We start from the raw sequence: 25,477 nt of genomic DNA, 5'->3' as shown, positions 1-25,477 counted from the left end.
TTAATAAATGTTTATTAATTGACTATAATGGATAAAGGGTATATGTGACTGTGTTAGAGACAAGCTGCATGATTAGGAAGGTGGTGCATTCCTAACCAGAAGATCTTTTCTTTGTTTTCATTTCTTTCTATAGAGTTTCTGCTCTATTATAAAATAGAGTTGCTAGTCATGGTAAATCACTTTTCTTTTACTTTACGAAGAGTAAATTTGTGTGATTATCTCATTTGTAACCTATCATTCTTTGTAGGATCTATGCAAAAATGAAGCCTTTTTTCCCCTCATTAAATAAAAGATTTTTTTTAATTACCTTTATATATTGGGAAACTGCACATCCCATTTCTCAAAGCATTACTTAAACATATATTTAAAGTCTTCTTAGATTAATTTTACTACAGAGAGATACAATTTCCCTTAATACAAAAGTATTTTAGAAATAAACCAGCTACTAATTTCCTCCCAGATGGTTTATTTACCACAAAAAGGAAAGAGAGATCTTTTACAGAAGAGTTTTGATAAAAAGTCTTTAAACCACCGTGTAAAGGGTAACTGGTCAATGTAGATAATTTTAAAAGTAGATATTTACATGAAATTTGGGTTCTTCAGTAATTTTTTAAGGATGTTCTGGAAGAGAAAGTGCCATACTATTATCTATCTGAAACACCTGCTTGGCCTTTAAACAAGCTTTACCTTCTACTGCTTCTCTCTCTGTTTCATGATACATTACTCAGTCATAATCTTCCGTCATCCTTCTTGTAAGATTTTTATGAATGAGTTTATATTCTAAACAAGTTATTTTTTCTGGTCCTCTCATTTCAGTTGACAAATAAGTCAGGTGTTTTCTAAATAAGATGTTTTTTGGACTCCTGGTATTTGTGACAGTTGATTTATATCAGTTAAATTTACACATCAAAATAATTTAATTGGTGCCAGCATCACTTCCGTTGTCTACTTTCTATTTTTCATTTTCAGATGTTTGTTTAAATAGTTCAGAATTGAGTTGTTTCAGTTGTGTGACTTTTTTTCATTATTGTTCTTCTAGCTATTCAAGCTTTTTACTTTCTAATTTACTTATTAATTCCTGTCCATAACAGCAGCCCTTCCCCTGATTTCAGGCCTCCCATCACCTGCTGTGCTTGCCATTTGAGGATATAGGAGTGTTAGCTTCTGCTCAATGATGAGCATTCTCACACTTGTCATAGCCTTCACCTCCCAATCATCCAATTCCTTCCCACTCCAAAGTTTCATCCTAACTCCACCCAGCCCTTTCACTTTGTCCTTTGGAATGCTTGTTTCATAGGCATGAACTTCCCTTCATCTTAAATTTATTCCTCTCTCTCTCCTGCCACCTACTAACTTTTATTAAAACCTGGCTTTCCCCTAATGACACAGCCTCTCTGACTACTCTTTCCAGTACTAGCCACACCTTCACTCATTATCCTTGACTTACTGATTGAGGCAGAGGAGTTGGACTACTTACTCCTTGGTCCCCGTTGCCACTTCTAGGTTTCCCCCCTTGCTCCATTGCTTAGTAACCTCTCTTCCTTTGAGGTTCATGCTATTCATATCTACCACTCAGCTAAAATCTTGGTTGTCTGTAGACCTCCGGATCATTCCCCTTCCTTCCTCAATAATTTTGATATCTGGCTTACAATTTCTCTCTGTTTCCCAACTCCTGCCCTCATACTAGGGAGCTTGAATATTCATATTGATTCTCCCATAAATATCCTAAACCTACTCACTACCTATGAACTACTCTTGACCTTACCTCAGCCATACACAAAGATGATCATCATACCTTTGATTTTGCCATCACCCACAGTTCTGAAATCCTCTTATTCTGACCACATTGGCTTCCCATCTCTCCTTCTGCCTTCCTTTCTATAACCCTAGTCTTCATCCTCACTGTGACCTACAATCCCTTGATCCTTTAATTCTTTCCCATGCCATCTTCCCTACACTAGCCACTCTCTCTTCTTCTCCCCGTCTTGACTCCTTGGTGAACCAATTCAACTCTAGACTGTCCTACTTTCTTGAATTCCTTATCATATTGCCAATTAGGCAAAACCATACCTCAGTTTTGGGTCACTTTCAGCATTTGTCACCTTTGTGCCTACTGATGTACTGCTAAATGAAGGTGGAGAAAATTGCGTGCCCTTTCTGACTGGGTCCACTACATATTTATGTTACATAACCCTGGAGGGAACCAAGGGGGCTAGTAATAGCGTTGCCACTGCCTCAGAAAAATGAAAGAAAAGAGGATAATTTTCTATGCATTTTAGAAAATGCATAGAACAGGAGCAGCTAGGTGGCGCAGTGGAGAGAGCACCAGCCCTGGATTCAGGAGGACCTGCGTTCAAATCCAGCCTCAGACACATAACACTTTCTAGCTGTGTGACCCTGGGCAAGTCACTTAACCCCATTGCCTAACACCCCCCGCAAAAAAAAAGAAAATGCATAGAACAAAACAGACAAGATATCTTTGAAAAGGTATTGAATTTATTATATACTTTTAAAAAGCAAGTTAAACGTAGTAGAGATTTGCATTTTCATGTATAGTTATCTTTTTCTGTCCTACTTTGCATATGGTATTGTTCTTTTTTTTCTGTTCTTAAGTACAGAAGGAAAAAAGGAAAACCCATGGTCTATAATTAAAACTAGAATTAGAAAATCAGAGTTTGTCAAGGATATACTTAAAATCCAGCATGGCATGGATTTGTGCTAAAAAAAATTAAACAAGTTTAAAGTTTTTACATTCAAATAGGGAGAGGACAGGTATTTACCCTTGGAATCTCCAGTACCACAGGGAGGTTATACAGGGAGTTGAATAATACACGGAGGTCCTACTATTAGTTTTGTTATGCTTTGATGCTCTTTAAAAAAAAAAGAAAGGAAAGGAAAAAAGGGAAGAAAAGGTGAAGTATTATTTTTTACCACATATATAAGGTGCACACAGAGAATGCTATACAAACAATAAGGAAATAGTGGAGGCAAGTAGGTGACACTTCAATCTTACTTTCATCTGAACTGGTCCAAGAATGGTAGGATATACACACAATTCAGTGAGTTGGATGTAGGAATATATTCCACCCAGTGGCGAAATAGGAGGGAAAGGGGAGAGAAAAAAATAAGAGGGAAGGTAGATTTAGGAAAATGTTAGTCATAAGTGAAATAAACTCCAAACTAGGTGGGAAGTTTATTAAGAGAGACTTAAAAAGAAAGAACTGGTAAGAACCTCTGATTTGAATCTGTGAGAGGAGAAGACACTCAAAAGAACATAATTTTGTCCATTTTATCAAACATGGAACACTGGTGCTGAGCACACTCCTGTCTTGGTGCATCTTTGTAAAGAAGGGATTGAATGTGGGAATTTGTTTTACTTGATTATACATGTTTATAACAGGGTTTTGTTTTGCTTTCTCAGTGGTGGAGGGAAATGGAGGAGAGATAAGGCATATTTTTGTTGATCGAAAAAATTAAATAAAGAGACATGAGAAGCAGAGAGGAAAAATATAAGAGAATAGATTGGAGGGAAATACATATTTAAAAATCATAACTTTTAATTTAATGGGATGAACTAACCCATAAAGTGGAATAAGATAGCAGGTTAGCTTAAAGAGCAAAATTCAATAATATGTTGTTCTTGTCGTGATTTGATTTGACTTTTAAGATCCAATTAATAACCAGTCCTTAGTGGAAAATTTGTATCTATACACATTTTCACTTTCAAAAGAAAAATCAAAAGAATAGATCAGTGACTTGGGCATGCAACAAAAAACTAGAAAACCAACAAAAATTTAAAAACAATTAAATTCTAAAATACAAATTCTGAAAATGAACAAGACTTGTAAATTTGGAAGTAAAAAAAAAATCCATTGAATTAATAAATAAAAAACTAGGAGCTGGCTTTTAGGGAAAATAAAAGCAAAAGCACACCAAAAAAAATCCATAAGACATTACCCATTTTGATTAAGAAAAAGAAAGAAGAAAACCTAATTATCAATATCAAAAATTAAAAGCAAGTCACAACAATTGAAGATTGAAATCAAAGAAATTATTATAATTCATTTTAAGTTTTATTATAGTCATACACCAGTAACACTAACATCTTGGTGATCTCATTGGCTTCTAGGGATTCAATCCTGATCTCTTTGTAAATGACTACTAGATCTATATATATAGACCTAATTTTTCTCCCTGAAATCCACTCCCATATCACCAACTGCAAATTAGACATTTCTAAATGTATGCCGTGTAGGCATGTCGAAGTCCACATGTCCAAAACAGAACTAATTTTTCTCCACACAGCCCCTCTGCACCCCTAAATTTACCTCTTACTAAGTTCCCTACTTGTATTGGGTAACCCAGATTCACAATCTCTGGTTTATACTTCTGTAATCCTCACCCTTTATATCTAATCAGTTGTTAAACATTCTTGCTTTTATCTCGATGCTCTCTCCTTTCTGTACTTTCCCCTCCACTTACACAGCCACCAACCTGAGTCAGTCTCTCTTCGCATGTTATACTTTTAAATTGCATCCTATTTGGTTTCCACTCAGTTGCCAGTTTGATATTCCTAAAGCTCAGTTCTGACCACGTCACTTTGCTTTTTTCTCAAAGTTGTCTCTTGTCTCTGAGATAAAATTTGTTTGGCATTGAAAGCCATTCATAATCTTGCAGTAGCCTACCTTTCCAGTTTTGTTACATATCAGACTCTGCTATGTACTTCACATTCCAGCCAAACTGGCTTTTTTGCCATTTCCTGTACATAATGTTCCATCCCCTTGTGCTGGTCCTTTGCACAGGCAGTTGCCATGGCTGTAATAAGTTCAGTCATTTTGACACTGTAGAGTCCTAGGCACATCTCAAGTACTACCTTCTATGCTAAGTCCAACCACTTCTACCCCATTGCTAGTACTCTTCTTTCTAGAAGTCATTTCATAAAGAGTTTGTATTTACTCATCTGTGTATGTGTTGTCTACCTTAATAGAATGTCAGCTTCTTGAGGGCAGGGACTATTTCATTTTTATCTTTACATCCCCAAAATGCCATTTCAGTACCTAGTACATAGTAGGCACAAAATAAGTGCTTGTTGAATACATGCTGAGGGGAAAATAGTTATCTCTGATGCAGCTGATTGTACACTTTTGCTTATTTCTAATTGTTATATTCACTTTTAAATTATTAAACCTAATTCTACCTGTTAAACTTCTACCTCGCTCCTAGTTTTCTCAGGTCAAACAGTAAAAGTATTCTTCTTTAGCTAAATAGATCTACAAATACTTGAAGACAGCTATCATTTCTGTCCTCCACCCACCCCAAAGTTAAATGTTACCTTTTTTTCTTTCACTGAGTGTCATCTAGCATTGTCTCAAATCCTGTCACCATTCTCGACTCCTTTCCCTGGTCATGTCTTTCCCTAACAGTGGAAACTATAATTGAATGCAGTACCTCCTGTGTGGTCTGTCCAGGGTTATATAGAATGAAACTACCACCTGCTTTATTCTGGGCCCTTAATGCAGTCTAAAACCCCATCTTTTTGAGGGGTCATTGCCATCTCGCTTTGTTGTCTCTTCGTGCCTCTCTGTCTTTTATTTGTGAAACTGAATTTTCCAACATAAGTGCAAGGCAGGTCAGTTGGCTCTATTTACGTGTAAGCTTGTAAAAGCTTCCTTTTCTTATTTAATTAAAGAGAGCTAATGTCAGATTAGAGCAAACAGAAGTTACTTTTTGAAAAATTCACCTGAAATGCAGAGAAAGATATTTAGAATCTCCCTCTTTTGTCTTATTTTTGTTCCTTGTACTTAACATGTAGTATAATCTTGAAAACGTTTTGTTGAAATTATTGCATATTAATGCTTTATGAGCCTTAATCACTTGCTGTGTTCTATCTTATAGATAGATGAATCAGTGGATGAAGAAGCATTTATTAAGTGTTTACTATGTGTCAAACACATTGAAAGACTGGGGATATAAATACAAAAACTAGACAGTGCCTTCCCTCAAAGAGTGCACATTCTCATGATAGAATAAGACAACCACAGATAGAGAGTAATGGCCAGAGAAGGGAAGGTCTATGGGATGGTGATTATAACAATAGGGCAGTTTATACTTCATTTCCAGAGGCAGTGGTAGTGTTGATTTTATTACAGTTTTCTATAGTCACTATGCTGATACTAACTCCTTTTGAAAGTTTTAAATGCTATTATACTCAAAACAGCCAAGAAAGAACATGGTAGGGTTCTTTTGTAAATACAAGAAAGAAATGAGATCTCAGCGATTTGTTACTCTTCTTGACCCAAAACAGTTAAACTCACTTTATAGGAAGTATACCCCTATATAGTGCTTGTATTCATATGTAAAGGAATAGGATTCATGGAAATGACTAGTTAAAAACCGATATTGAAAAAAACATTTTTTAGATTTGAAAAGAACCTCAACCTTGCTTACCTAGTTTTTAACCTTCTAATCAAGGTATGAATCCCTGCTGTGGCTTTCTCAACAAGTGCAACCATTCATAAAATAATAAGGAATTCATTATCTCAAAAGAGAACTTATTCTTTTTTTTTCATTACTCCTGTTATTACTGTGGTTTTTCTTAGGTTTATCCAAAATCAGCCAATTCAGTTGCCTTCCCAACATATTCTCTGCAAGTAGTCTTTCCTTTGAGATTGCCTCTAATATATCTTGTTTGTATCTTTTCTTCATAGTTCTTTGCATGTCATCTCTCCCATTAGATTGTGAGCTCATTGAGAAGAGAGACAGGTTGCAGGCTTTTTTTGTATCCCCAGTATTGAGCAAAGTGCCTGGTACATAGTAGAAACTTAATAAATATTTATTTAACTTGACATGATTTCCTTTAACTTCATTCTTTCATTTCTAGTTCTCTCCTCTGGAACAAAGAGGAATAAGTTTAATGAACCTCTTAATTTGATAGTTCTCCACTATTTAGATAGCTATCTTATCCACCCTGACTTATCTAGCAAAATTCCATTAGTCAAGGGAAAGATTGGAGCTAACACTGAAAATTAAGGGATTCAGGGTAGATAAGAATTTCCTTCTACCCTGCTTAGTTAATATTTTACAAATTTTGAAATTGTTTTTTAGGTTTTTGTTTTTAAGTATGTGTTCTACTTCTGTTGTCGTATTCTTTAAGGGAGGAAACAGAACTTCATTGACACAAGTATAAGCAGTTAGCATTTCTTTTTCTTTTCTCAGCAAGTAATTTTCTCTTTTCTTTCTCCTTTCTATTTATACATACACACACAATTTTACCCAAGTCGTCTTTGGTGTTGCTGAAATTATAAAGTTTTCTTTAAGCATTATGGGGGCTAGCTTATCCGTAGATCATCATATTGAAGTTGTGAGTAAACAGATTGCAGACTATTTCAGGAAAATTAAATGCAAAAACATCTTAAATCATCTCTTTCCTAAAATTAATATTCTCTTTGTCATACTAATTTTAGGAAAGAAAATTATGAGAAATAATTTCTAAAGCACATGTTTTGCTGTTAATCACATCCTTTAAGTATATATTGCTAGGGAATCTATTTGTGAATCCATATCCATTGGTATTTCATTTAACCTTCAGTTGTCCAAAATAAATTTGTCTTGATTAATATGATGGCATTGTGGCAAAGGTTCTAACACAGAGCCTTTACTTGAATGCTAATATTTGGCCAGATGGCTGAATTACATAAACAGAGCTTCACAGCTTCTCATGCAGTTTTCTGGAATTGGACACTGCTGTTTTGACAGGGCACCTGTACTCAGCATTTAATGTCCCAGGTAAAGAAGAAGTGAAATGTGTATGTCTTACCAAGTTGTGGTATTGCCATAGTAAATAAAAGTCACTTTCGTGTCACTACTATGTCTTGATATCTTTTTGTCATTTACAAGAGTTCTAATCACTGGGGAAGTTTTTAAAAAAAATTTTCTAGCCCTATTATAGAAGAAATGTTTCAAGTATAAATAATGGCATTTTCATATTATTCAGAAATAAAATCTTAAATCTGGATGGAACTTTGGAGATGATCTAGTTCAAATTGAAGCCCAGAAAGATTAAGTGATTTGTCTCAACTCTCACAGCATGTTACTGGCACGGTCAAGACTAGAGCCCAGGGCTTTTGACTTCCAGTCCAGTGTTCTACACAGGGGAAATGTCTGTTGGATAGGATTGAAGTAACGTCACTAAATAGAGTATATAAATTTCACAGGGCAAAGTTCCTAATGCGGGAAACCAATACTACTCCTTTTTGTTTGTAGGAAAATGGAAGAAGTATCAATTTCACCTACTCCATCCCAAAATCCATTCAGTAAATGCCTAATGTATTTCAATCTTGCTTTGTAAGCCATAATGAGGGATTTTTTTTTCCTGTTCATGTTTTTTCTTCTTCTATAAATTATGTTTGAATGCATCTTTTGAATTTCAGTGTATGGCTTTTCTACCCTAAAGTTTTTCAGTAAGTGAAAGCTTGTACTGAGATAACTAAGAAGGCTCTTTTAATAATAGTGTTTAAATATATGAAGGGCTTTTGAATAGAACAAACAAAACACCATCAATTCTTGATCTTCACTGAGAGAAGTGAAAATGAACTTAAAGTGGAGCCTTAAAGATTTGAAGAAGAATTTTCAAGCATCCAAAGTTGTTAAACATTTAATTTTGTTACTGAAGTAGGTATAGAGTCACTTTCTTAGAAGAGCTTTAAAAATGGGATATAGTCTCATCTTATTAAGTTAGTTTTAAGTTTTACAAGTAGAATATGACTTCAAAATATCCCTTCCCACCCAAAGATTTGATCATTGTAATTTTGATGTTACTTTAGTATAGGCATTTGGAGTAAAATTTCATCCCTGTCCAGATTTTGATCAGTTATCAAACACTTATTAAACCCCTTCCAAACACTGTTCTGAGCATTGATGATACAAAGATAAATATGAAACAGTCCTTCCCTTCAAGGATTTTACACTATATCAGTGGAGGCAACATGTACATAGATAAATATATATAAAATGTAAATTGAGGGAAAGGCACTAGTCATTGGATCAGGAAAGGCTTCATGTATATGGCACTGCTTTAGTAGAATTTTGAAAGGAACTAGGGATTCTTTTTTAAAAATAAAAACTTTTTTTAACAAATGTTTGTTGGTGGTTCTGTACTTTACAATGCAAGATATACCCACCTAATCTTGATACAGACACCTGGGTTTTAAATTAAATTACTCCAAATCCCATCAAGAAGTCTTTTTAAAAAGTTTTAAGACTCAGACATTCAGGGAGCGTTAGAGTTTATTTCACTGTAATCTCAGAGAAGTGTGAGTGCCAGTTGCCAATTTGACAATGTATTTTCTTTTAAGATTTCAATAAAGCCAGTAAGGAAATTGCAATTTGTTCACAAGTTAGCAACAATACCCCTAATTAAATTCTACTGTAGCTAGAATAAGCATTTGAACATTTGCAATAATATCTATTTTGATAATGATAGAATAGAAGAGGCAAAAGACCGTCTTTGCCTTTAAGGAGATCACAATCCAATGGGGAAGAGAACAAGCAAACAAATAGGGACAAACAAACCATGTACAGTATAAGTAGGAAGTAATTAAGAGAAGGAAGGCTTTGGAGTTTAGAGGGATTGGGAAAACCTTTCCCTAGAAGGTAGGATTAGATTAGGTAACATTTGTTGTTAGTACTCTCAGTCAATCAATAAGCATTTGTTAAGCAAACACGTGTGTACAAACAAACTAGTTACAGGATAAATAGGAAATAATTAAGAGGAAAAAAGTACTATAGAGTTAAGAAGGGATTGGGAAGGACTTCCTGCTTTCCTGCTTGAAAAGCAACCTAGCTAAGTTTGGAGTGGCTCACAATTAGGCTGGCTACTTGGTGATGAATTATTTGGTTGTGCCAATTCCTAAAAAATAAAAATTGCAAGTGGTCCTCAGTCTTATGTGACTCCTTCCCTCCTTCCCGCCCCCCGCACTGCCGCCTTACATACATACATATAGACACACACTTCTGTAATGATAAAATAAGAGTAGAGGGAACTCTAATTTATTGACATTAATTATGATAGACAAAAGTTTAACCATTGTTAAATCAGTTGTCATAAGTAGAAGACTAGAAGAGCCCAAAACAACTACCTTAGTTTACATATATTTGACTTACTTGCTAAGCAAGGAAAGATGACGACTATAGGCAGTATTAGAGTATAAACTTGTTTGGAAAATCTTGTACAAAAGGATAATGGAAGGTTTTGATCAGGAGCAACTAGTTTAAGGAAGACTTGGAGACAGACCCAACTAAGTTGTTACTCCAAGGGTATTTTAGGATGAAACAACTGAAATAAGGACTGAAGAAGGAAGAGAAATAAGTTGCAAAAATTTTACCACAGTTTTTAAAAAATCCTCAAAAATAATGGAGCCACCACATTTAGACTGGGACACCACAATCCTGGATATGTTTGTGGTGAAAATGGGAATGGTATTGGAAAAAGTAGATAGGAAAAGCAGATGGTCTTATACCATATTCACATAGAGGAACTCATGCTTGAGGGACACATTTTGAGGGTATTGAGGAATCTGAAAGAAGGGTAACATTATCAGAGATGATGGGAAAGAAGTCTTAGACCCATAGGTCTTCTTCTCCATCTTTATGAATTTTTTCAAAAGAATAATTTACATATGCATCAAGGGCAAACTTTTTGTGAGAGGATTTGAAGGCAACAGGCAGGCTTTCACAAACAGTATTCTGTAAAAGACCACATCTTTATCACCATACATTTCACTGCAGGATATAGAAAATGCAAGGTTCCACTGTATTTTGCTTTGGAAAATTTTTTGAAAATTTGATTTGGTAGAGCAAAATACCACTTTAAACGATCTTCTCCAACATGTTATCTCATAGTATGTCAGAATTATATAAGATCCCTTGAAAGATATAGCAACCGAGAACTTTGATGTTTCTCTGATCATTAATCTCAAGAGAAACTTAAAACAGAGACATAGATGCTCCCCATAAGCATTAGCTACTCACATGGAGCAGAAGAGATTCTCTGTAGATGAGGGGATTGTCCAAGTGCTGTTTTTTGCAGATGATATTATAATGATGACATGAAGTTTCAAGAACACTGCAGAACCTTTTCATATATCAATAATCCCTCTGAAGAGTGTGCCTTGATTATCTTCAGAGGAAAAATCAAATGAAGAATACCTGTTATTTAGATTTTAGTATGTAGTTGGGTGAATAACTTGAGTTCATCCATCTGTCTGTCTATATGTTCATACATACATACATGCAACTGCATTGCGTATTTGTGTGGTATAAACTCAGTTTGATCCAGAGTTGGACCAGGAGGCTTGACCATTTGTGTGCTCCATTAGCATCCATGTGATATTAAGAAAAAGTAAGTCCTCTAGCATGTTGAGTGGACCCCATGTGGCAAAGCTGTTTGAGGACATGAACACTACAAGGATTGAGATTTGCATCATTGAAAGGATTACACGTATAAATGAGATCACATCCGTTTGATTATTAGTGTTATGAAGGTGAGGAGTTTTGGTGTGGTTGGGCAAATTCCATCCAGAATTAGACTTCAGAGATTGTGCGGGATTTGGATCAGTGGAAAAGAGGAAGAGTGTACGTAAAAGCTTGGGTATATGAATGAAAATAATATTTACAGGACAGTGAGATCACTCCTATTATAGCAGAGATCATGTTGGACACCAGTAGAAAATAAGGTTAAATAGGAAAACCTAGGACAAGACAATGAAAAGCCTTGAGATCCAGGCACGTGAGATTAAATGATGTAGAAACTAAGGAGCCATTGAAGGTGTTTATTTAGAGGAAGGGAAGGACAAAAATTAGATATCTAGGTGGCTCAGTGGGTAGAGTGAGCTCTGGGCCTGGAGTCAGGAAGACTTGAGTTCAAATCCAGCCACAGACACTGAGTGATTTTGTGACCCTGGGGAAGTCAGTTAACCTCTGTTTGCCTTAATTCACTGGAGAAAGAAATGGCAAATCACTCCAGGATCTTTGCCAATAAAACCCCCATGGATAGTTTTGTGTGCTTTGGTCCATGGGCTCAACAGGAATCAGACACAACCGAATGACTTAACAACAAAAACAAGGACAAAAATTGTAAATTTGGAAAATTAGTCTGGTAGTGATATGTAGGAAAGTATATAAATGAAATTCTGAAGGAAAGATTCACAGAACTTTGTGACTAAGGTAGATGAATGGTTAAGAAGGAAAGCTGTGAGTCAAGATTTTGAGATTTGCTAACTGGGAGAGTGAAGAAAGAAAATTTGAGTTTTGTTGCCTCTTTCCATTCCTCCCAAACTCTACTGCTTACTAATTATGGTGAATCACTCTGGTAAAACTTAATTTGCTTCATCTATAACATAGAAATAATACCATATCTGCTTAAAGACAGATTTTACAAGCTTATTTTTTTATGTCCCTTCTAAAATCTCTTCTTTGTAGTTGTAGCAACATTTCAGAAATGAATCACTAAATCAAGTGACAGAATGGGACTGGAAATACAGGTTTGAGAGTCATCAGTTTAGAGGCTGGTGAAATAGATATGCCAATTAGGAGAAAAATCAGGGAACCAGCTACTGACTCAATCTTGAGTCGTGTCCAAAATTAGAGGGTGAGAGGAAGAAGATGATCCAGCAAAGAAATCAAAAGAGCAGAGAAAAGAAGAGTTCTACAGTTTCAAAGGAAACTTAATAATTGACACAGTTTAGGATAAGTTGTTAAGGGTATAACTAGAAGAAAATCACTGAAAAGATAAATTTTTTTCTGTGATCAAGGACTTTATGTGGTAAGCTTTTCTAAAAAGTCTTTTCTGTTAGGTATAGATTATCAAAATTAGTTATAAGAAATGCTTTTTGTTCAGTTGATAGTTTGACTAAATCTGCTGTTCACTTTTGTGAGTTTATTTACTCAAAATGGTTAGATATGAAGAGAACTAAAATTATGGAAATAGTAGAAAACTTGAAATTTAGGTTGAATCACAAATACTCCAATTATCTGTGAAATCTTCTGAATTATACATGTCGTTCCCAAGTACCTCTTTTGTGTTGTTTGTAAATTTTCTTTAAAACTCTGATGTTCTCATCTATTTTTTGCTTCTTCCACCCTTAACTTTGATACTCAGGTATGTTAGACTAAGATAAGGAAATTTAAAATATAAAATACTTAGCTTTTTTCAAGATTTGTCTCAAAAATTAGAAATATTTTCCCATCCCCCTGTTTGTAGGTCCCTTATATTGCTTTGTATTTATTTTCTACATGTTTTATACTTATTTACCTGTGTATGCATTTTCTCCCCAGAAGGATATTTTTGTTTTTGTCTACCTATCTCCAGAGCTTGGCACATAGGAGGATGCCTAATACGTGTATAATAGAGATTTGAAAACTGACTGGCATTTTGACATTTTTAGTTCAGAAGGATAAGCATTCTTTTGCAGCCCTGAGAACAATTTTGTTTGTCAAGGTCTTTGAATCAGAAGGGGAGCTTGAGTTTTGTTTGGAAGTTTTTAAAAGAGACACACAGCCTATTGTAGAGCAAAGAAGAAGAAGCAAGGAGACAGTAGTATCCTTAGCCTTACCTCAGACTTAATGTACTGAGCTGGAAAGAATGAAATGAGAACCTGAAAGGAGAGCTAAGCTGTGGCAGAGATGGAAGAGGTTGAAGTGTGCTGTACTCAGCTCATTAAGACTGAAAGGAAGTTGTAGAAGATTTACTCTTTCCCCAGTTTAATTGACTTTTATTTTGTAACAAAACACCTTTCACAAAGTGGGAGTTATAGATAAATCTTTGTAATGTAAAAACGTCAGTAAAACTTAAAGTAAATAATGACCTCATCTGAAAAGTCATGCAATATTTCGCTTCTCTGTTTTTTTTTTAAATTTTTTTGTTTTTGTTAGGCAGTAGGGTTAAGTGACTTGCCCAGGGTCACACAGCTAGTAAGTGTTATGTGTCTGAGGCTGGATTGGAACTCATAACCTTCAGACTCCAAGGCCGGAGCTCTATCCACTGCACCCATGCTTTTGTAGTTTTAAAAAATTAACAAATTTATTTCTCTCTCTCCTACCCCAACCATTGGGAGAAACAAATATATATTTTTAATCAATTAATTTTTAGTTTTCAACGTTCACTTCCAAAAGATTTTGAGTTCTAAATTTTCTCCCTCCTCCTTTCCCTGCCCCCCAAGATGTTGTGCAGTCTGATATAGGCTTCAGATATACAGTCATATTAAACTCATTTTCACATTAGTCATGTTGTAAAGAAGAATTAGAACCAATGGGAGGAACCACAAGAAAGAAGAAACAAGCAAAAAAGAGAGAGAGAGAGAGAGAGAGAGAGAGAGAGAGAGAGAGCGAGCGCGCAAATAGTCTGCTCCGATCTGCATTCAGACGCCATAGTTCTTTCTCTGGATGTGGGTAGCATTTTCCATCGTGAGTCTTTCGGAGTTGTTTTAGATTGCTGAGAAAAGCTATATCTAGCACAGTTAGTCACCACACAGTGTTGCTGTCACTGTATACAATGTTCTCTTGGTTCTGCTTATTTCACTCAGCATCAGTTCATGTAAGTCTTTCCAAGAAAAACAAATTTCTTATAACAAATATGCGTAGTCAAACAAAATAAATTTCCTTAATGGCTGCATACAAAAATATGTCACATTCTGCACCCAAAATCCACCACCGCTCTGTAATGGATAGCATCATCAGCTCTCTGGATTCGTGGATGGACATGGTACTTATCATAGCTCTTAAAGCATTCAGAGTTTGTTTTTACAGTGTTGTTGTTATCATATAAATTGTTCTGGTTCTGTTCATTTTGTTTTTATCAGATTACAAAAGTTTTCAAGATTGTTCATTGTTGAATTATTGATATTATAGTATAAATTGTTCTTTTAACTCTCCCCACCACACTCTCCATCAGTTCATATAGATCTTTCCACATCTTTTGGAAATCATCTGTTTCTTCATTTCTTACAGCAAATATTTCATCACATTCACATACCACCACTTTCTTCAGCCGTTCCCCAAATGATGGACATTTCCTTAGTTTCTGGTCTTTTGCCACCACAAAAAGAGGTGATAGAAATATCTGTATGCATGAAGGACCTTTTCCTCTTTCTTGGATCTGTTCTGGGGTATAGGGCCAGCAGTGGTACATCTAGATAGAAGGGCATGCACTGTTTAGTAACTTTTTGTGTATAATTCCAAATTGGCAAGTTGGCAGAAAAGGAATATGAAAAATACTGAACTCCACAGTTAACTCAGCGATACCTCTGCTAGGCCTGTACCCCTAAAAAGAAAGAGCAAGAGGATTCATGTGCAAAAAATATTTATAGCAGCTCTGAACAGTACATTGATCAACTTTGATTTTAGGGGACTGATGATTATGCATGCTGCCTACCTACTCATGAAAGGTAATAATGTTCAAGATACAGAATGAGACATTAATTTTTGGATATTGACAACATGGGAATTTGTTTTGCTTGTCTCTCTATATATTTTAACAAGGGTATTGGTTTTCCTTTCTATTTTTTCAGTGGAAGGGCAGTAGAAGGGAGAGAAAATTAATGTCTGTTTAATTTGAAAAATAAAATTTTTAAAAAGTACCCTGAGTGTTTTAAAAATTATGTTGCCTCACACATGGTTTTCTTATGTGTGTGTGTGCATATACATATATGTATGTGCATGTGTATGCACACAGCTATCTGTATCTGAAAGCCATTGTGAGGCAGCATAATTTAAAAATTATGTTGCCTCACTCATGATTTTCTTATATGTGTGTGCCTGTGAAAACTATATGTGAGGCAACACAGTTTATATATATGTATATGTGTATATATGTATACACACACACACACACACACATATCTCCAAATCTAACTATTGCTCTGAATTCATTTTCTGGAGTGCTATTTTTAACTCTCCCACATAGTACATTAGATTCTAAAGTGTTAAAGTCCAGGTTTATTTCCTCAAACATGAACACTAAGAACAGATCACTGTAGAAATTCCACCACTGTCCATAGTAAAAGGAACCACACAGTACCAAGGGCAAGTTTGTATTTTCCAATTCCATGGGACAGAATGGACAAGTAACTTCATTGTCTAGTTAACAAACTTACAGTAACAGTCCTATGCGTGTTTAGTTAATCTAGTCCTCAGGTAGCGGGAGCAATCTGTCACTGGGATTGTACTCCAAGCCCTATAAATGTTTTAGAACCTGTTGAAGTTTTTGCTGCACTAACATGCCCTTCAAGAATTCAGCATCAGCCGTGGCTCAAGAAGAACAGTTGTTTGTGGACAGAGAATATTCAAAACTTGAATCTTGATGCCTATAATACAAAAAGCATTTACACTGTTTTCAAACTGTTACAATATTGGCTCTGAACAATTGAAGATCTAATTCCTTTGCTATGAATTCTTGAGCCTCTGAATTCCTTCACAAACCTGTTACTCAGTGTTCCCTCTGGACTGGTATTATCTGTGAATGAAGTGAATTTCTTATTGTGTGCCTGGCACATAGCAAACTTAATAGATATTTATTGGCTTATTGTTTGAAGTACTTTTTTATGCTGATGGCTTTCATCATGTCCCCAAACCTGCCAAATCAGCTTCCTTTCTAGTTTGCTGTTTCTTTCAGTCTCTTACTCTCTAGTCATTCCTTCTCTTCTGTCTTCTAACATGCATAGGACTTTTCTATCTTAGAAGACACCTTTTGGCCCTCTTAACCTATCTGGGTACATACCTACTTCTCTCCTTTTACTGCCTAACTTTAAGACTATTTGCTGCCTTGTTTTTTCTTACTATCTTATCCTTAGTCTATTGCTCCTGGTTACAACACTGGAAGAGAGCCCCCTTTCCATTTGTTATCTTTAAAAATATGTAGGTCATGCTCAGAGGACTATTTCATGAACTTATATCACTCAAACTCTGCCTAGAGATAGCATGGCATAGTAAATAGAGTGACAGACTTGCAGTGAAGAACACCTAGGCCAGATCCGAACAAGTAAATCACTTAATCTCTCTGAGTCTCAGATTCTTATTAGGATATTATTATCTGTACCTCACAGAGTAGTTGTAAGGATCTAATGATATAATGTATGTAAAACTATTATTGTTTTCTACTTTCCTCATTTTACAAGTAAGGAAACTGAAGCCCAAAGAGAGTAATTGATTTGCCCAGGCTCACTCAGAAAGCAGTTCTGAGATTCAAACCTGGGTCTTCTGACTCCATACCCAGCACTCAAAACCCCTCACTGTACCACACTTCCTCCAAAATTCTGGTGCTCTGCCTAATGAGCTATACTAATTTAGACTCGAGTTGAGGCAGTCACATTTGTTGGAAAGAGAAGTTTCCTTCCTCCTCCTCCAGTAACTATTTTAGTGACTTTGTTTTCAGGTACTGTTTGGCACTGCTGATGGGCAAGTGATTGTTATGGACTGCCATGGCAGGATGTTGGCACATGTTCTCCTTCATGAGTCAGATGGAATCCTGAGCATGTCCTGGAACTATCCCAGTTTCCTGGTAGAAGATAGCAGTGAAAGTGACACAGATTCTGATGACTATTCCCCACCTCAAGGTAGAAGCTGACTCCTTTCATTTTTTTTTATTATTTTTTAAAGTAAATACATACCTACTATTGATCACAACCTTAAAAGTATTTCAAAAGAGCAAAAGAAGACAAACATATAGGATTTCAACTGACCTAGAAAAAACTTCTAGAATCAAACCCTCCAAAAAGTAGTCCCCAGGTTTTTGTCCTTGATTTTTGATTTCTGTCTCTGACACAAACCTCTGGCCTAGTGGAATATTCTCCTTTAGTATAAATTCCCCTGGCTATACAGTGAGGACTGGGAAAATATATCGATGATATTGTAAGGCTTAGCTGGTTAATAGGTGTGAAGAGGTCAATGAAAAAATTATCTATTAATGTAGTAAACAATGTAATAGATTAAACTCCTTTTTGATTTTAAGATCAGTAACTTAATTTTATCAGAAAAGGCTTAATTTTGCTTATACTTAAGGTTTGTTCTGTCTCTACAACAAAAGGGGTATATCCTGTATGTGTCCTGTCACATTATTGTAGACAAGAGCTATGAGATTTATCAATTCAATAAGACAGTCTAACTGTCCTCTACAATTACTATTGTAATGAGTTTTTGCCTAGAGTATAGAATTTTACATGTTGTTTTTTCCATATTAGATACTGACAGATGCTACAATCGGTAGATTAAACTATGGAGTACCACTAAAAATAGGTCTTTGGTCTTTATTACCCACTACTATTCTTTTTTTTTTTTTGGCTAGGCAGTGGGGTTAAGTGACTCGTCCAGGGTCACACAGCTAGTACGTGTTATGTGTATGAGGCCGGATTTGAACTCAGGTCCTCCTGAATTCAGGGCCAGTGCTTTATCCACTGCGCCACCTAGCTGCCCGTTGCTATTCTTTTTAAAAGAACAAATATCTAGGGAAATAATAGGGATACATTTTGAGAAGATTTGAACAAAGACATTCCAAAACTTCTCTAAGTCAGCAGTAGGTCTTTCTACCTCCCTGCAGGTAGAGGCAGACACTGCACAGACCATCTGCTGTAGATAAATGCCTTGGGTATATCTCCTTCCAGGTCCCTCCTAAACTTTGAGGTGCAAATTGGCTTCTGCTACCTCCTGTCTTTTCAAAATCCCTCATACTCAGTGTTCTTATGCTGCCTCTTTTTCATCTACCCATGGGAGAAAACATTGTCATAAATTCATTCTCAGATGTATTAAGATTTTAATGTATTATTCGTATTTGAGGTGTCTGTGTTTAATAGAGGACTGTAGGGAGCAGTTAATGTGTTTTTGTATATATCAGTAAACAGTGGCTTTTTATTTTATGTGGAGGGAAAAAAACAACACATAGCCACCATTCTAAAAGTGCATGCTGTTATACTTCAAAGATAAAAACCTTTAAAAATCTTAGTCTGTTGTACTCTTAAGGAGTAATACTAAGGAATGAGTAGTAGTGTCCAATTTATCTGTGAGTAGGTTATTTTTGGATAGGAATCTTCTAGCACTTCTCTTATTACCTATCTCTTACTGAAATTAGAAAAAATGTTGCTAATATGCTTATATGGTACTTCATCCTGGACATTCAGCACATTTCTTAAAAAGAATCCCTCTGAAGTAGGTAGAGGAAAGTATAGTATTATAGAATTTTGGAGCTGGTAGTAAAATTAAAAATAATTAAGTGCAGCACTCTCATAATATACTTAAGAAAATGAAATACACAGAAGTTAGAATACTTGCCTACAACTAAGATAGTAATAGGACATTACCAGAGTAGTGATTCTGGTCATGAAAATCTGCAGATCCCATTTTCATGTGCCCTGTCCAGTGGTCTTTGTGATGTACTACAATGCCGCAGATGATTTCCATTTTATAGTTAGCTGAAAGACTTACACAGCGATGATCCATAATGATTTCATTTATGTTCACCAAATTGTAGAACAAGTTCAGTAAAAAAGAATTTGAGGCTTTTGCTCTTATTGAATTATTCAATTCATTCTCAAAAGCATTGAGGTATCTTAAAAGAAAATAGAATAAATAACAAATTCTTGGCATCATGGCATAGTGCATTTAAGAGAATATAATATAAGCAAAACATCTTTAAAGTGCCACAAAGAAGAACAGTAATTGATACTTTGATGGAGTTCTAAATCATCTTTGAGTGGGTGAATTCCATTTAGGCCTTCTCATAGCTAGTTCACAATGAGTATGGTCTGTTGGATCAGGCTTTATGAGTGTATCAGAAACTGTTAATGGTCATATCCCTGACTCACACAGCCATGTAGGAGGGCTTTAATGATTTTTCTAATCATATGAATAGCAAAAAATCAGTATTTACATATCCTAGAATTAAGTCTTTCTTCAAATCTGGTTGTTTTCCCCTGTGAGTTGAAACCATTTTACCCCATCTGATAGCCATACATGGGGCATCATGATTTGTGCAAGGCACCAATGGCTGGAATCCAACTGTAGCACTATTTATAAGCTATGTGCCATATGTTGAAAGTCATAAGAGAAGTAATGGCTGCAGCTGCTGCTGTAGGCTAACATCCAGTAAATTAATTATTATGTTGCAATTGTGAGGCAACTTCTCTTATACAGAATGTTTGACTAAATAAAGTTAAGATATTAGTCCTGGCTCTCGTCTTTCTTGTATTAAGGGATTGAAGTATTCACTTTTTCATGTAATTAGAAACACAGATATTACATAGATAAATTAGCCTATTTAAGTTCTGTACTAAAGGAAGACTTAAATTGTCTTGCAGATTCATCCTTTTTGATATTCTCAGACTTTTCTGATGCCTAAGAATGCTCTTTATTTCTTACAAGTCAAAATATATAAATTGAGAAATGAATATCAAAGTAACAGAAATTCCAGAGTAACGAGGGCACTGTGTTTCTCTTTGTATGTGGAAGGCTACAGCCGCTTTGTGGTCATGGGATTGAAACAGCCATAGGTAGCACTTCAGTCAGAGCCTCCAAGTGTGGGTGGTGGTCAGCTTGCTTCCTGTGTTGGTACTCTTACTATGCTGTCCTCATTCTCTGCTTTTATTCCCTTGAGGAGACATTCCTAACAAGAGTAAAAAGTGTCTCTTCGTGGGAGAAACTGTACATTATAGAGCTGTTGCTTGTTAGTATGAGGTTCTTGAATTTTCATAATGTCTAAGAGCCCCTTTGTATCAATTCTTTGGGTTTTGCTTACGCAGGTGCAATATCATTTTGATATTTCCCATGGGGCTTCTGAAATAGTCCTCTACATTTCATACCAAAAGGAGTTAGATTGCTAGGGTCCTTGGGAGTTCCTATGCCTAGGGTGGTTGGGGAGACTATAAGACTTCTCTCGAAGTTTGGGTGTGGACTGGGAGATACCCAGTTCCAGGCTACTTCTTGTCTAGAAAAGCTTCTGAGAGTTTAATCAATTTTAGGGCCCTCAGAAAAAGAACAGCTTCCCTCTCCCTAAGCAACCCTACCACATATCTCAGTATATCACTGCCTTTTTCCTAGCAGTTTAGTTTACAGTGAAAGGCAGTATGCACCTGTACTAAATGGGGAGTGCCAAAATATATTAAACATGCTTGCCTAATATGAAAACATCCCAAGCCAGAGCCCATTCTAAGTTTCTGTGGATCTATAGTAAAGTATAGCACTGTAAACCAGGGTTTGTGTCATGTAAGCATCACCTTTTGCTAATCTGCACTTTTCTTCCTGCAGATGGTCCAGCAGCGTATCCCATACCGGTGCAGAACATCAAACCACTGCTTACTGTCAGCTTCACTTCGGGAGACATTAGCTTAATGAACAACTATGATGATTTGTCTCCTACTGTCATCCGCTCAGGGTTGAAAGGTACAAAAGAGTGAATCTGTCTCCATTATTGTCTTCCTCTCTAGCTTCTACACCCCACAAATCACATACATGCTTACTTTCCTGAGTATGTCTTATATCCAGTATTTATTGATTCCTGTCATCTGGCATGACCTGTCTTGTTTTTCATGGAGTCTATTTTTAATAAAGATCGTACCCCAGTTAGGCCCCTTATTGACGAATCAGAAGCTGGTTTCATCTTCAAGAAATGTTTCTAATAATCAGGTATTAATTTCATTCATTCTTCCTCTCAGCCAATGTAAGAATATTAAACTATTCATCTCCTGAGTGTACAACTCTTCCCCTGTACCTGGCTTACATTGTATTTGTACCATAAATTGACTCTGGCTCCTCCTGTCATTGCTTATAGCTACAAACAGTGAAGAACATATGATTTTTAATGAATTACCTTTTAATTTTAAGATTCTAGTTGATGTTTTAAAGAAAAAAAAACAATCATGATATAATAAGGTAGCCTTGAAATGTTTGTGGAAATTTTATTTTGTTTATCTATTGCCAGACTAACACTGATGTGAAAGTACTGGAGCCCTCACCAAAAAAAAAAAATTATGGAATACTGTTGTTTCAAGAATAAATCAGTCACAAAAAACAGTTCAGTTAAAATGTTTTTCATTTTGAGATTTGTTACTACTGGCAATACTACCACATGATCTTTGGAAGATAATTCCATCTGTTTAATGGGAAGGTGATACTGCATGGTACCAAAGGAGATTGGGGGTGAAGGAATGTTAAAAATACTGTGTGCCTTACTTTCCTTCTGTTCTCAGCCTCAAGTGTCCCTGGGAAATCAAGATCCAAATAAGGTTAGGATTGAGGCTGGAACAGTACACTGTTAGCTTTCAAAATTGGCCATTGCCATTAGATAAGTTGACATAAATACTTGCTGTCATGTGGTTGTCTTCTTGACTGCCACACTGATCTGTAATGATGCTATTTATTACAAGTAGTACTGTCTGTCTTCTTTGGCAGAAACACATAATAACATCTTTTATCTATTTTTAAAAAGACCTCCATAAAATCTATTGATCAGTAAGCAGTTAATAAACACTATGCTGAGTTCTTGGCATATAAAAATGAAAAAGAAATGAAGACTTATTTTAGTACCCCTACTAGATATCTCATCCCACCATTTTAAAACTCAGTTTTAGAGAATTCTTTATTAGATAATAATCTCCTAAAACACAGGGATTACCTAATAATCAGTTGTTTTTATAGTATCTCACAATGATCGGTATACACTGAAGAGATTGATAAATAATTTTTTTGTCATGGTGGACCTATTATCTTTTTGATACACTCTTTGATAAGCTCAGTGCTACATATTTTCTCTTCAGTAGAAAAGGATGGAAGTGGAGATGGTATACAAATGATCATCCCTGGTCAACTCATAGTATAGTATATTAAAGAATAATTTAAGTTTATGTTCTTTTCTTACAAATCCTATTTTCAAACTTTTTAGTAATCACTAATAATCTTTATTCAGCCCTTATCACAGTAGGTGATACCTACACCTTAGGTAATTGATCAATGCCTGTTAATCTCAATTGATTTGAAGTCTCCACAGAAATCCTAGCTCTGAACTTTGAGTTTGAAGGTGCTGAATAGAAATTACTACTTATGTTTTATACTTGTATTTTCCCAGCATGCTTATATATTGTACCATATTTTGTTTATCATTTTACATATCATGCATTTATTATTTATTTTGTTTTTTGCTCTATTTTAAAATAAAGATTTTTTTTCCAGTTCTGTTTTTTTTCTACTTGCACTGGTGTCTGTCCAACTTCATTAAACTCAATTTGAATTATCATGGGTACATGGAACCATACTAATTGCTTGAGTAAAGATGAAGAGAATTTTACTGAATATACCATCATTTCCCTTCAGGAAATTATAGTTCTAAGCTAGATGCCACTTAAGGATTAAGAAAGAAAATGATAGATAGATAACAATAACTGATATTTCTATAGGGTTTTTAAATTTGCAAAGTGCTTTACAACTGCTTTCATATTTGAGACTATATTCATATTGCAATACAACTGTATTCATATTTCACAATACCCCTATGAGGTAGATCCCCACTTTTTCAGATGAAGAAACTGAATCTCTGATTAAGTGATTTTTCCATGGTCACAGCTCATAAAAGTCAAAGGTAGGATTTAAACCCAGATCATCTAGTCTCCAAGTTTAGTATTCTGGCTATCATGCTACTCCTGCCTCTCATATGGACAATGGTACCTTGAGACATTTTTTCAGATAAATAACAAATATAAATTTCATATCGATCCTTGTTTCTGGATTTTCCCAATTGTCCTGTTTATTAGTCAATTAGTAAACATTTATTAAGCACCTACTATGTACCAGGCACTGTGCTAAGCACTGAGTTAGAAAGAAAGACAAAAAACATATATATTACTAAAATCATAGCTAGCCCCTGAGACCCTCCATTTTTTTTCAGTCTAGTGTTAGCCGCATATTTAATAAACATTTTGTGTAAAGTTTTTATGAAAAATGTAATCATTTAGCCCAGATCCAGACCTTTCACAACATGGCTTGTGTGACCATAGCTTAACATGAAATTGTTACTAGCTGTACTTTAATTTTTTTTTTACTTTTAGCTTTGAACTCATTCTGCCTAACAAATAGTTATAGGGACCATATTTGGCCTTGTTTATCGATGAGTGCATATGAATTAGAATTTCCACAAGTACAAATTGGCAGCTTTTCTGTAGTTTAAGATTCACATTAGAGAGTTGCCTTGGAAACAAAGAGATTAAGTGATTTGCCTGTGCTCAAACAGGCATTATGTGTCAGAGTTGGGTCCTGAACCTAAGTCTCCCTGGTTTTGAGCCAATTTTCTATCCATTACTGTGTGCTACCTCTTGGAGTTCAGAACTGCTTTTTAATACTTTTCGTTCTGGGAACGTGCAAATGCATGGATTCATACTAATTTAATTCACAAGCTCACAAAGACTGTTTTGTATGGCAGAAAACCCAATAATTTATAAAGACAGCAAGAGGTGACAGACACAGGTCTTACCATGTCCAATGCTGGCCCCTGTCTATTATGCCATTGGTTTGAATAGCTCATTCTTATAGGGCACTTAATGACTTCTTCTAAATGCATCTCTAACAGGTGAGAAAATTATTCTATAACCTCTACAGTCCAGTATGTATTATGCTATTTTTTTTTAAAGGCAATTGGGGTTAAGTGACTTGCCCAGGGTCACACAGCTAGTAAGTGTCAAGTGTTTGGTCTGAGGCTGGATTTGAACTCAGGGCCTCCTGACTTCAGGGCTGGTGCTCTATCCACTGTGCCACCTAGCTGCCCCTATTATGCTATTTTCTAATGATTCTCAAGGTCATGGTGAATCAGAATAAAAATTTTAGTATATATGTATACATATATTCATAGAAGAGTGAAGAAATAAGGGGAAAAAAGAATTTGCTTAAAACAAAATGCTCATGTGGCAATCTAATTGTTAATAATTTGATTTTATATTTAACCTACTTTAATCTTAACATTTAGAAAAATTGTTATTTTAAGGAGACAGAACAGTAGGAAAAGTGATTTACAAGATAACAACCTGTGTAGTTATTTCATCTACTGCAAATACATAACAGATTTCAGCTGAGTCTCTATCTGGAAATATTATGGAGCCCCTTTATTATGCTGCTACTGAAAGATAAAGAATCACAATGATCTAGGCTAGCTGTGTTACATCAGATTTTTGCCCTTGTTAGCTATTTTTTGGAGGATATAATTTAACATGTGGGATCTCCAAATTGACTTAAAGAGATGTTTTGCACAGGAGTCTAATGTAGTGAAAATTATCTAGAGTGCATACTTTTGGTGAAATCATGATGTTTCTCCCTCCATCCTTCCCCCTCTCTCTCCCTTCCTTTCCTATTTTTCCCTTTCCCCCTTCTCCTTTTCTCCCCTTTGATCCTTTTCTTCTTTCTCCCTCCCTCCGTCCATTGTTTCTGCCATAGATTCTACATTTTAAAAAATACTTAA

At 35.5% G+C, this 25,477-nt stretch overlaps 1 protein-coding gene across 3 annotated transcripts in view; it reads left to right on the top strand.

Annotated features, from left to right (window-relative positions):
- TULP4 (TUB like protein 4) overlaps positions 1 to 25,477 on the top strand; it is a 258,815-nt gene that overhangs the window by 178,305 nt on the left and 55,033 nt on the right. For all 3 annotated transcript variants that reach the window (XM_020986694.2, XM_020986691.2, XM_020986698.2), the window contains 2 exons: positions 17,426 to 17,606; positions 21,286 to 21,420. In XM_020986694.2, coding sequence (XP_020842353.1) covers positions 17,426 to 17,606; positions 21,286 to 21,420 — 316 coding nt within the window. The remainder of the gene's footprint in view (positions 1 to 17,425; positions 17,607 to 21,285; positions 21,421 to 25,477) is intronic.

The sequence above is a fragment of the Phascolarctos cinereus genome, unplaced genomic scaffold (assembly GCF_003287225.1).
Source record: "Phascolarctos cinereus isolate Bilbo 61053 unplaced genomic scaffold, phaCin_HiC Scaffold_5;HRSCAF=322, whole genome shotgun sequence".
NCBI classification, from domain to species: Eukaryota; Metazoa; Chordata; class Mammalia; order Diprotodontia; family Phascolarctidae; genus Phascolarctos; species Phascolarctos cinereus.
This window is presented reverse-complemented; position numbering and strand designations above follow the sequence as displayed.